Genomic DNA, 13,165 nt, shown 5'->3' with positions numbered 1-13,165 from the left:
GAAAAATATATGTTCAGATTTGAAATGCCTAGCTCCTTATCGAACCCGGTGGAAGTCTAGTAGCTTCTTCAAACTATCGCCAGTCATGAAAAGATCCGGTCAAATGACACGAGTTTAGATCTATGAACAAGGCACGAAATGGAAAAGAATCGGCGACAGGCCACATCAGGCCTACACTTCAGAGCCGACATCACTATGTTATGTTATGTTATGTTATATGAGTGACCAGCTCTTTAATACTGAGCGCTAATATATAAAATATTAAAAGAAGAAGTAGAATGATGCATTACATCCAAGAGGGAAGTAATGAAGGTGGCCGTTCTTATGGTTTCGTTGAACACTGCAAAATAAGATAAAATTATTCACTATGTACAAAATTCGGATGTATCCACAATCTAACTGCTGACGGAAACGTTCACATCCATATAAAAATGCTGTCATAAAAATAAAAATTTCTCTGGAACGAACTGATCACGGGAGACCTTGACATGTCGAAAAACCTGAAATTGGTGGAGTCGAGCAGCGGAGTTGTTGGCAACAAATTGTTCACGACACAGATAGTTTGAGGCACTTAACTGTGCAGGGCTTACACAACACATGTTTGTGGAAACACGTCCAGAATATACACGACAACAGTCGCAGCTATAGGTCTCTCGAGGAACAGTTAGACTCATCCAAGCAAAATGACTGGGCAAAGAAGCGAGCTTGTATTTTATGAACGGCCATCTGTCGTCGCAGCACCGTCCGATGTACAGGTACATATGCGCTGCAGTTAAATAATCTTTACCGAGGCATGAGTCGCAACTTCACGCCATTGAAGCATTACCATAATCCCCGCAAATAATAGAAACAAACGAGGGTCAACCTAAATCAGCGACAACAAATAAGATAATTAAGCCGGCAGATGAGACCATACTTGATCTTTAGAAAAAAGCTGTCAATTATTGATTTCAGATACATCTTGTAAGGAAATTTTGTTGGCATCTAAAGAAAATCCTATTACATTTTCGTATGTTATTATTACTTATTTTGTGATATTCGTAACATCGTTTTACTTCTATCTGGTATCACGCTGGCTCTTTTAATTGCGTTACTACGGCCGACAACTCAATATGAAACCGATTGCATCCAATATCTTCCTATTACGCCTAATGTCTATCTGCACTAACCTATCAATTCAAACTCTTTAAAAAACTAAAAAAATATCATGCATTGAACAAATTACTGATAGCAGGCCGAAACGAAAAACAAAAGTCCGATCATAATGCAATTAGTATTGTAAAAAGTCGAATGTAACTAAGTTCATGAGTATTTTATATAATCCTAAATTTAACAAAGTTTGGGAGAATTTCGTGAATAAAAATGATAATCAGACGTCAGATGTCAATTCCATAGAAGATGATGTCACGGCAGCCGAAGTGGTCATTATACAAGAGGCAGCCCAATAAGCCGAGGCTGTCATGGACGACTGGGGAACAGCGTCGCTGTCGTCCCGAGGCAGCCGCTGGGCGAGGCAGCTTCTCCGCACGTTGCAACAAAAATGCAGCTGAAGGGCCGACGTTAGATACTCAAAATTTTCGAAAAATATAAACTGGATGCACGGTCACCCCAGCTTGAATTTAGTGAAAATAAAATTTGGTTTATTACACTTAACAAAACACAAGCAGGTCTGGAGCACGTTCCAATATGAATAGCTCCCTCTGTAAAGAGCAAAAGCAATGCAAAGGAAGTTATTCGTGGACGTCAGTTCATTCCACAAGGATTCACCTTTTATAAATATTCCGAAAGAAACAAGTCAACCACAGATATTAGACGCGAAGTATAAACAAACAAAATGGGTCTCGTAAGTTACACATTAGTTACAATCAGAGCAAAAAACTTAATCATGTAAATAAATTTTCAAAATTCGTGGTGCGTGACCGAGTATCGGTCCGTTACTGGAACAAAGGAGCTCAGCCAGAGAGCGCAGGTCCCACACGACGGCTCCGCAAGCCCGAATGCTGGTCCCACACGGCGGCTGTGCTCTCCACCAATTAATGAAGGGACTATCGATAACAATTACGAACAACATTTAAATTGTTAACTATATACGACGGCATCAACCATGTGAGGCTCTATAGTGCTTGTGAAGTACCATATCCAATAACGTTAGTAAGGCGTACCATTGAGGCACGCTCAAGACTAAGCACAAGTATTCTTAATTAAATAACATCGCATGTGCACCTAATTTCCCACTTTATAGCAGCTGAGGCGTCTTATTGTAAGCTCTGTATTATTCGACGGCGAATTCCCGTTCAGCTTCTTCACACGTTAGCCAAAAGGCTCTTTGAAGTTCATTATCGACTCTAAGGAGCCCCAAGTCTTCTTCAGGCTGCGATAACGAGTAAAGTTTGACAGGCGAGGCCATCGCTCAGATTATGCACTCAAATATAAAGAATATCTGCTTCTTGCAATCGAAAAAGATCAATCAACCTGGAAGGTGGACAGAAACTTTAAATTGGACGTTCAACTTCAAAATATTTCGATAGCCCGTATAGATTTGAATGAATATGTTACTTTCAAATCGCAAACTACACTAGAAACAAAAGAAAAATAATTCTTGCACTGAGTAACTGCTTTCTAAGCAATATAAATTTGGCTATATTTACAAGTTTGTGATAACATCCATACTTTAACAGAATAACTCTAACAAACATGATACATGAGATCGATGAAAGTGCATGGACGAAGGGATTATACAAATTTTCAAACAGGCTCAGGAATATCATATACAATTATTTTCCATGACATATACGCACACTAAATATTCGAACGCACTATTCCTGTTTTCGCATCATATAAGAAAATGACTAAGAAAGCTTTGAATTTAATCTGAACTTCCAGAGCTTTCTGGCTATGAGCGGACGGTAGTGAGTTTGGCTTCATATTTCACGAGTCAAACGTTCCAGTTTAATATGGAGTTGGCGGCGCAGGAGACCGTGATATAAGCTCACGGGCGCCGTGATGGCACTAAATTGAATTGTCGGCGCTGCATAAATGACGTGGTGATGAGGTAGCCACGTCGGGACGGCAGCTCAGCGTCTTCGTCAGCTCGTCGTAACTTGCGGCGTCCAGTCTCATCTCGCGCTTGATGAGGTCATGCAAGCAACACAAGTCAAGGTTAACATGCCCGCACCACTGCTGCATCTCCCTCATCTAGATGAATAATCCTCTTTGGTCTGGAGTTGGGGGGTTGTTGGCTGAGCCAACCTTCTAATGTATCATATTCTGTATCGTATATTTTTGGGATAGATTCCTCTTGGCAAGTCATCAATATATGTAAGACTCGTTTATTCATTTATGGGAGTTTGTCCCGTCTTGGGACGCCCGAAAGCACCAGAGAATGTCAGTAGAAAGCTGGTCAAATGTGAAGATGCTGCGGCACAAATTTCTCGTCTCTTGACCAGACACAAATTCATCCTCGCCCTGCAAGCTGAATATATCTTTACGCCCAATGACTAGAGAAATTGGGTAAAGTTACAATGGTCCCAACGTACGGCAGAACTCGCATCAACTGACCAATAGGATAGATTTTGTCTAGCAACTTGCTGTAAAATACTGCAGATAAATATACATATATAGAGCTTATGTAAGGTACATCATTATAATTTTTTGAATAATTGAGCATTTTACTTCTCTGCAGCGCAGTATTAGCCGGCACAAACTATAATAAAGTACCCCATTAAAAAATAATGTGTGTTTGCAGCGAATTAAGTTAAAGTGAACCATGATTTATATCTCATCGTTCATCACACTTTGCCTGGCATTGATGAGGGTGTGAAACGCCCGTAAAGTGAGCGTCGTTAAAATCGAGGTATTTTAGTAACGCTATACCCCTTTGTCATCGTCAGGCTTGTGTTCCCTCAGGGTTTCGAGTGAGCTCTTCGGTATACGCCCAGCCAGTGTGAGAGTGCACACAGGCTGTTAAGAAATGCTTAAGCACGTTTCGAAAATGACCCTGAAACATCAATTAAACAAAAAATCAATTTACACTTGTCTGAAATTCGGATCGTCGAGATTCGTCTTTTCTGCATTGAAAGCATTCGATGAAAGGGAATGAATGAAATAGCACCAGGTTGAAACGCTCCAGTATCAAATAATGGCGAAATAGAGCAAAGCATTAGTAAAAAATTTCTTACTAAATAATCGATAAATCGAACTACAAATTAGCAAAAAAAATTCATTTTGTGCGATTCAGGTTTTAAATAAATGAAAAATTCGGGCATGTACAGAGTATATATTAGAGGGCATTCACCTTTGTGTATCCATTAGTAATATTTGTTTGAGCAAAATGTATCGTGGTCGGTAGCAATAACGTGAACATGCATATTACCGCAGGAATAACTGCTCAGATTAACATTAAATAATAGATATTAACTGATTAAATAACCGATTTTAATTTCCATAGTTCTCAGAAAAAACACACTTTTACTTGATCAGCATTAATATTGACACGCGCATCCTCGCAATAGGGCAGCAATAACACACACATCAGCATCCAAGCCATTACTCACCATTAGGCAGGACGAACGAAGTGAAAGTGCTGCCACCAGGCGACGATATCGTGGCGACCAGATGAGGATGATGCGCGTGTCGGTCGCGCCCTCGGTTCCTTGCCGTCGACAATCGCTCACCATTGCAGTTGCTGTTATTGTTGAAGCTGTTGCTGTTCACGTCCGCGTAACTCGAGCGAACAGAGCCGTTAGCCGTAACCGAATTTTTGCACTGAGACGAGGCGGTCGCAGCAGAATTGTATCGTGACAAAGGCGCACCTGACGTCTCGTAAGGAATGTAAGAGTTCACGCTGGGGCTCTTAACGAGGCCCTTGTTGAAGGCCCGTGACGGCACTCCGGAGGCGCACGAAAGCGGCAAAGTCGAGGAGCTACGAAGACCTTTAGGGAGAATGAGGTGGAGGCCCGTTGTGGCCGAGATGGAATGAGGCAGCGTCGAAAAGTCGCGTTTCATTGCGCCATTCAACGAGTTGCTCGACGAGTCCGAGGACGTGGACGAAGCTGTTGAATTGGTCCGATTCCTGGAGCTGAAACTCGCGCTGCCACTTGAAGTCGAAAGCGACAAGTTCCTCCTGAGCGCCTCGCGTTCTGATTCAAAGACAATGGACGCAAGAGATCCGAAATTAGCAGAATTCGTGTTCACCTTATTGGTTGAGAGCATTGCCCCCTTGGAATTAGGATGCTTTTTCTTGCTGTAGGAGTAACGTCTGTTTTGTTTGGAGCAGCTTTGCGCATCAGGAGGTTCCACGCAGCGGTTTTCGACATCCTCTTGCAGATCGTCACACGCCCCAGCACCCGCCGTCTCAGGGCTCTGATTATCTCCCCATTGTTGGTTGAAGTGGTTAATGAACATCGGCAACGAGAGCTTCCGCTTGGTCTTGAGATTAGCTCGAAAACGCGTAAGCTTCTTTTCCACTTTTTCCATGACGGTGAACTGGAGCAATGCGAGATTTTAATTCACTTCAACTACAGTGTAAATCGACAAAGCACCTACATAACACAAGAACAATGCAAACAAGGGAGCTGATACACTCTTCGCCACATTGTTAACTAACAAATTTTTTAGAGAACCTCTGCAAGAAAATTATTTGCGCATGATTATATGATTATTGTGGCAGCAACAGACGATACATCTCATGCCCGTACGATTACGAGCTAATGATCTAAACTAAGGAAAATTTAACAGTGCCTAATAGAACTCACGAGCGGGTTATCGTTGCCCGGCCTATACTATACGGCCAAGAATTCGGTCGGTAAATATTTTGTTAACAAGTAAATATGACAAAAACTAACAGGAGAAATGTCCCCTGCAGTCGTTTAAAACAAATAAAAAAAATGAACACTGGACTGAAACATAAATATGTAGACATGCATGTTGACATTCAAGAGGTTAATATCGTCAAAAGCTGGACATAAGCTGCTCCGCCTCATCACTTGTAGCGAAGATAATAAGCCTTCATTCTATCATCAAAAATAAGAGTCTATTTACTATGTTTGTATATGATTACAGCGCATAGTTGATTTGAATTAATAAATGAATAATTGGACTGAAATTTGAGCAGTTGAATGTACAAATCTCAATAAGATGACTGAAAATAATGTAGCCTCCGTCTTTTTAATGCAAACGCGCTAAATGATTTAGAAAATAACCGAAAACTAGATCCAAATAAAGAACTGAATGGGCGAACAAACAACATGGTTTTTAATGCAATTGCTGCATATTAGTTTATTAGGTGCGGGGGCAGTTATTGAAAAACATGTCGAGTTAGGCCACATGGCAGTTTTTCGTATAAACTTTTGAGATAATACATTTTTTATATACATCTTTTTGTATAACAATTAGTTTGAACGAAGCACTACTACTCAAAACATTTATACGAAATATGTCTAACATTACGTATGTTAACGTTAACATTGTCTCGCTTAATAACATAGAGCGAGACAATGACTATTGAGTAATTAGGCTCGTTCTCATGCAAGGAATTTTTGCATGGCTACTAAAAACATATCCTTTCATAGCAAGCGTTTGCTCGCAGTACACGCACTCCCTTTACTGCTGAGTGTCGAGCGCACAATGGCTGATAGAAGCAAGTGTAATTGAGATGAAAGCGCCACTTGCAGGAAGTGAGCAAACGACTCGAAGAAATCGGAAGCATTGTGTACGCATGAGCTTTTTCTTCGATTATACAGACAATCGCCTATTGCAATAGATCAGCTGAGAAACGTTAACCTGCCAGCACTCCGCTGCGCCGCGTTTTGCATGAACGCGTCTTTGCGGTCACAAAAAGTCAATATTCGTAAACGTTTTTAGCTGAAATGATGAGAACATTGTGCTGCTGTAACACTCAAGTTGTGCGATTGAGCAAATAAATATATATGGGAAATTCACCCAGAACGCATTGAACGGAACTGTGTACAAATATCAAGCGAAAAAATAATAATATTAAGCGAAATCCGTCCAGCATGGACTTGACATTGAGAATTCTGCTTATTCAAATGTTCGACGACGTGAAAATTACTATGCGAATCCAAGGTTCGTAAAAAATGTTTGTGTGCGCGATTGAGCAACGAAGTCTCATGCATGGAGCAAGAGCGCCAGGAAAGCGCGATAACCTCAGTGAACGTCAGGTGCGATAACGCCACCCACCAACTTTCAAAAGACCTTATCGTCAGAAACGCGACGTTAGCTTAATCGTCCGTCCGCTGCCGATACAGTTATAAGTTCAGACCACACGTCGCAGCATTTATTTAAACTTTTTACAGACATGGCGTCCTCTGGAACGTAATTCAAGCTTAAATAGCATCATTGGCTTCGATTATTCGCATTCATTAATTGCAGTTGTGCGTACTGAGTGAATAATATAAGTTTCAAACACGAGTCTAATCATTATTCGAAATTATCCTCAACATGCTCGTAGAAAACAACTGCGGGATCATGAGGGACCAATCATAATATTAATACTACCGTATTCTTCAGTTATTCTAAAATATCGATCGGAGTGGATAATGTGACTAATGCGGGTACTAGTATGGATCAAAACAATCAGTTTGCGCTCTTTCAAGTACTACAAATAAGTGACTAACCATCTCACACGTACACTCAAGTAACTCCAAAAGACGCAATGAGTTTTGCGAATGATCAAGCTATACGCAGAAGTTAAGACCATACAAACCAATAACATGCAAGATCACGATCACCAAATTAGTCTTCGCCGTAAGGATGATACCGCAACGACGTCCAGCTCTGTAATTAAGACTACGCAGGAACGTCGTCGCTATTTAGAAGGTTTCGCTGGACCAGAATATCTACATATAGAGTACAATCGCAATAAATAAACGTCTCCAAAAATATATGTCTCATATACACATAATGTCAAGGAAGTTTTGACAATGACATTGACTTGAAAAAAATACTCTTAGAGGCACAGCTCACAGTCTTAAGTATTTTAATTTGTAGCGATTGTTGTAAAAATGAAGAAAACGGTATTCTTCAATAAAAAATACCAATACATAGGTACGAGTACAATATGTGCATGCGATCATTTAGCGCGATTTATCATGAAAATTTGCAAAGAATAGCAATATAGTCATGAATCCTTTCAATCACCCACTTACGATTGAAACAAATCAAAGGAATCCAATCTAAGTCGAGTCGCATTCTTATATCATGCACATCGCACAACAAGAATCCAACTTTGAGAAATAGTATATTAATTAACAAAAACTCGCATTGATAGCGAACATTGATTATGACAAGAATGGATGCAAGTTGAGTTGCCTAAATGAACAGAACGAAAAAGGGTAATGTGGAGCAAAGAGGCAGACTATTTCTTAAGGAGTTGAAGCCCACAAAAATTGCGAGAGCCGCTAGTAAAAAATGGTCTCATTTGCACAGCAAACTGAGTGTATTGTAGGCGAAAAGGCAGTCCGCGTACCAGATGTAGAACATGCCGCTTCTGTTGATGAGAGAGCAAGCTGTTGAACACGCGCTCAGATTCCGTTACGAACCTCCCATCAAGAAATTAGCTAAATTGAACTTATCCGCTACAACAATTCCGTTAGTTGCCCACACTATTGGCTCTCAGTGGCGCGAGATTGGCACCTCTTCTATGGCATAGATCGAGCTTCTTTGTGTAAGCTAAACGTTATGATGGGCTTTTTTTCGTTCTTTCTAAATTCAGTCCATTATTTTGAGTCCCATTAATTCATTTAATTACAATAATATTTTATATTCAAACCACAGGAAGAGAGAACATAACCGCACGTATTCCAAAAGCAGAAGGAAATTCAATACTAATTTAATCCATGAAACGGGAGATTGTCACGAAGAACTATAATGCTTTATTCATTGGAGGCATTTTCGCTTAAAATTTGCTAGACTCTGAAAAATGCTACTTGGACTAAATTTGGAACTAATTGCACAGTGAGAATTCTTGTGAGAAATTCACCATTTCTCACCGTCAATTCGTTTTTAGATTCTATGTGACCTTAATTAGATATATTTACTGATATCATCTGTAGAATAAAAGGGTATTTAAAGTCAGGGGTTCTAGAGCGTTTCTTGGTAAAATGATTCGTTAGTTTAGCAACATGGAGCATCCGTTTCGAGTTTTCGGGAACATCTACAAAGCAGCAACTGCTTATTGCAACCCCGTCTAAGCATCTCGAATTTCCTACTATTATCCTGGTTCAACATATTTTGTTTTGTATGACTGATATCAGCACTTCTTTTTATTTAGTTTTTCACGGTTCGAAAAATATTTTTTTATCTGTGAAAAATTTGATACAGTTAAAGACATAAATATTCCCTGTAGTTTAAATTAAAAATTCAACTCTAAACTCGCCAATTTAATGTCTCCACCTCTGTAAAGATTAATTATCATTTAAAGTGATTTCGCATATGCACCGCGGTATCCTATTTCCGAGCTCACGAGCATCACTTGTTGAAAATTAATTCATAGTCCAAAACATTAAAACGTCTTAAAGTCTTCGTTTCCAAACCATTAAAACATACGATTAATCATTCTAGTTTTACATACAACGTCTCGTTCTGTTTATTGATTTTCTAATTCCCTAAAATTTTACTCCTTGCAAATCAAGACACCCACCCTGAGCAACAAACCTCAGGTGTTTAGTTTTCCGTGAAACGTCATATTTAAGTCATGATTATATGCATTTATCTACCCGGGTGATTAGAACGGTGTACTTATTAATTTCAATTCGTTCTAAGTATCCTGTAATAGCGTATCCCCTTGACGTAGATTACAGGTAGAAGACGCAAGCATCCCCTAGCGTCTTCTACCATTTTTCTACGTCACGGTTGAGCCAACTTATTTTTGAATCAACCAGAAATCTGACAAACCTGCCGTGAGGACGCACTGGACGAGTCTTTTGGGCTTCCAAAAAATCCTCAACTTTGACGGGGAAAAAAAGAAACCAGGACCGAACTGAAGCCCTGGAATGACTGACATAAGCATCGCATTTCTGATACCCATTTTCAGCCAATTCATTTTGGATTCGGCAATCGAAAATCTGATCCTTTTTATCAAAACAAATCTACAATTCGTGAAGAATTTCGAAAACCAAATCTTGTTGAGCAATTAAACTGATTGAAATAAATTTTGAATTTTCAAACATCATTTCAGTTTTAACAATCTGATTGTGTTAAAACGTCACAAATTCGACTTATTTCTAGTTCAAAAAATACGCATTCATGGAAAGTGTTCGCTGGACAATTTTCAAAGAAGTGCTTTCAGATTTCATATACGCGACCGCAACACACGGGGAAGAAATTAAAAAAATTAAGTTCATCTTTGCATGTCGAATAAAGTTTTTCTAAATTTGAATCCTCATCAGAGCACATGAGCTCCGCATTCTGTAGTTGCAAAAAATTTGCTTAAGAACGTCGCTTACAATTTATGTGCAATTAGAAAAACAAATTTCCTCGATAAATAAGCCACGATACTGTCAATATGCGCCTTCGCAGCCATCAGGTGTATGGATTCACCACACGAAGAACTTCTTTGGTCAGCGAGACACGTAACCCTGAATTAAGAAATGAAATCAATCATAATGATTTGCGGAGATCGTAAGATCAAGAGCTGCATAATAGATAGGGTCATCCGAACCTTGAAGATTGCACGAGGATTACAAAAATGCCCTAAAATCGAAAATGACCATAAAATCGCATGGAAGAATACCGAACTAAAAACCACAGCAATCTTTATAAATCGATTTTTCGGACTAGTGCTCAGATCTGTGGAAGGTTCATAGGGAAACTTCATCTAGGATGTGTATAGGGTTGAGATGTGGAGCTCAAAGCAGCTTTGTCCAACGCAAATAGTTCATTAAGAGCGACTATGCCTGCTCCATGAGCCGCTTTCCGACTAGTCTACTTATTTTACTTGTGGAAATACCACCACCATAATTTCTCAACATTTTCCTCAATATTGTTACAGAATTTATTTAGAAAAATACCCAAGCGGGAAAAATCTCACGGCCGTTTACAATCCATTAATATAGAACATTGTGATGTTGTAGATGCAGGCATATGATGCATACGCACCTAATTCAAGACCATCGCGAATAAGAATAAGGTTTTTCAGTAGGTCAAGTATTGCATTTTTTATTGTAATTTCTAGCGTTCCTCCAACACAAGGTTAGGATGACGGGTAAATTCTTCGCAGGAGTAGCGATCTCGGAGAAACAAAAACTCTTCCAGTGATTACCAGCGATGAGAGCTTCTCACACGAATTCATGTACATTTTCTCGTCGAGGCCAAATTCGGGAACGCTAGGGTAAATATCCTCATAGGTAAAAATAATGTAGAATATATCATGCTTTTTTGGGCAAATTAAACTGGTCAAGCGGGAGTGAGCAGAACTCGATTTGAAGCGGCGGATCATTAAAAGAAACTGAATCATTTCTGGTGACTCGGGGTCTTATGAGCATATTCTTTAGACAAACTATGAGGCATACAAGTATAAAAAGAAACTGAAATATAACAGTCGATTCCATGTGGCAACGCCTGTCAACTCCACGAAAAATCTATAATGTGAGAAACTAACATCCAAATTGACAAACATGCATGCATAATATGCTCTACATTAGATGAAAGTTGAAAAAGCTTAATCACTATATGAGGCTAATTGACGATAAAACTATTGGCATCCAGTTGATTTAAATTAAAAAAATCGTGTCACCCTAAAGACCATGCAAGTACATACCCAGGATGTTCGCTAATAATCAACACAATCAACAAGACAAGACATTTTCACTATTTCCAGTTGAAATGCAAAGCCCGATCATGCAGAAATTAATTTTTTCAGATATGTGGGTCAATATATTGCATCTTCAATTGGAGGAAAGTAAATCGAAGATTGTATGCACCACTCGCACTGCGAGCACCAAAAGGTTAAGCCGAGCCGAGGCTGTACGTGGATCGCGTACCTCGGATGCTCGGAGAGCCAGGCGTTTACCTGCCCTCTAAGCCATCGGCATGCAAATGAAGTCAATAGCCAGTGACAGGAGTGGCTGTTCGCCGCGTATACCTGAACAATGTTCACATTACGGATGGTAAATGGAAAATATATGCTACACTGTAAAACAATGTATAATAAATTCTGTCTTAGCAGAATACCAGGCCCCTATCACTGCACAAAGTTTTCTCGAGTCTCGACCTTATTAAAGTGGTTCATGGAGGGCAAAAAAAAATCGGATAGAAATGAGGAACAAGTGTTACGACGAGAATGCGGCTCAGATAACCTTTCATCCTCGTCTGTGGCTCGTTTCACAGCCTCCTCATTATTAATAAGCGTCAGAGTTCCACATTAAAAGAAATACAGGCATAATAGAAAGGAGGCAAACGGAGCGTTTAAGGGGAAGCTGAAGGCTGTGGTTATTCATCTTCATCAGGGCGGTATCCAGGTAACTTCCCATGGCTATAATAAACGCACAGTAATTGTGAATGTAGATTTCACATAATAAATGTGTAAATGGGGGTTAATGCAACGTCCACTGAATATTGATCCGACGCAGAGCTCATAATTCCTGTTATACTCCAGTGCCAGACCCCGGGTTACGCTGATGTCTTGTGAGCTGCGACGTGAAGAAGGATACACTCAAGAGTTTGATCTTCAACCCCTCACTCGAACACATTAAGGGATCTGCTCTACGGACAACATTTGTCATCATAATCTGACTACATGCTCTCGGCAAGAGAAATGTCACAAACTAAATTCCTGGAATATCTTCGAAATAATTTGGTGAATAAAATTTTAAGCAAATATGGTACCTTAAATTTACGCTACACTGCTGTCGTTTCTTCACACGGGATGTGGTGTTGAAATGGCTTAGTTAGCTAATAAATTCTCGATCTCTATGAACCTATATTGGAATTTGAATATTGATGAACATTGGAAGATGGATCACGTTATAATACATCTTGTTCAATCAATTGACTGGAAATAATTTACCACTATAGCCATTTGCCCACACAAACAATCGTTATTTCTAAAAGCGTGCCCATCTTGACCTGTGCATGATAATCATAAAAGTTAATGACAGTTAATTACCTAACATGTGCAGGAGGTATGCGGCAGCAGGCAACGTAACAA

At 39.7% G+C, this 13,165-nt stretch overlaps 1 protein-coding gene across 1 annotated transcript; it reads right to left on the bottom strand.

Moving 5' to 3' along the window:
* Nucleotides 1-4,553: 4,553 nt before the first annotated feature.
* LOC108665565 lies at nucleotides 4,554-5,620 on the bottom strand (the record flags this gene model as incomplete). Its single annotated transcript, XM_018152337.2, is given in 1 exon segment — nucleotides 4,554-5,620. A coding segment is annotated over 1 exon segment (922 nt), but the record flags the coding sequence as incomplete, so codon positions are not given.
* Between the last annotated feature and the right edge of the window lie 7,545 nt (nucleotides 5,621-13,165).

Source organism: Hyalella azteca, unplaced genomic scaffold, assembly GCF_000764305.2.
Source record: "Hyalella azteca isolate HAZT.00-mixed unplaced genomic scaffold, Hazt_2.0.2 contig10368, whole genome shotgun sequence".
In the NCBI taxonomy this organism is placed as follows: domain Eukaryota; kingdom Metazoa; phylum Arthropoda; class Malacostraca; order Amphipoda; family Hyalellidae; genus Hyalella; species Hyalella azteca.
This window is presented reverse-complemented; position numbering and strand designations above follow the sequence as displayed.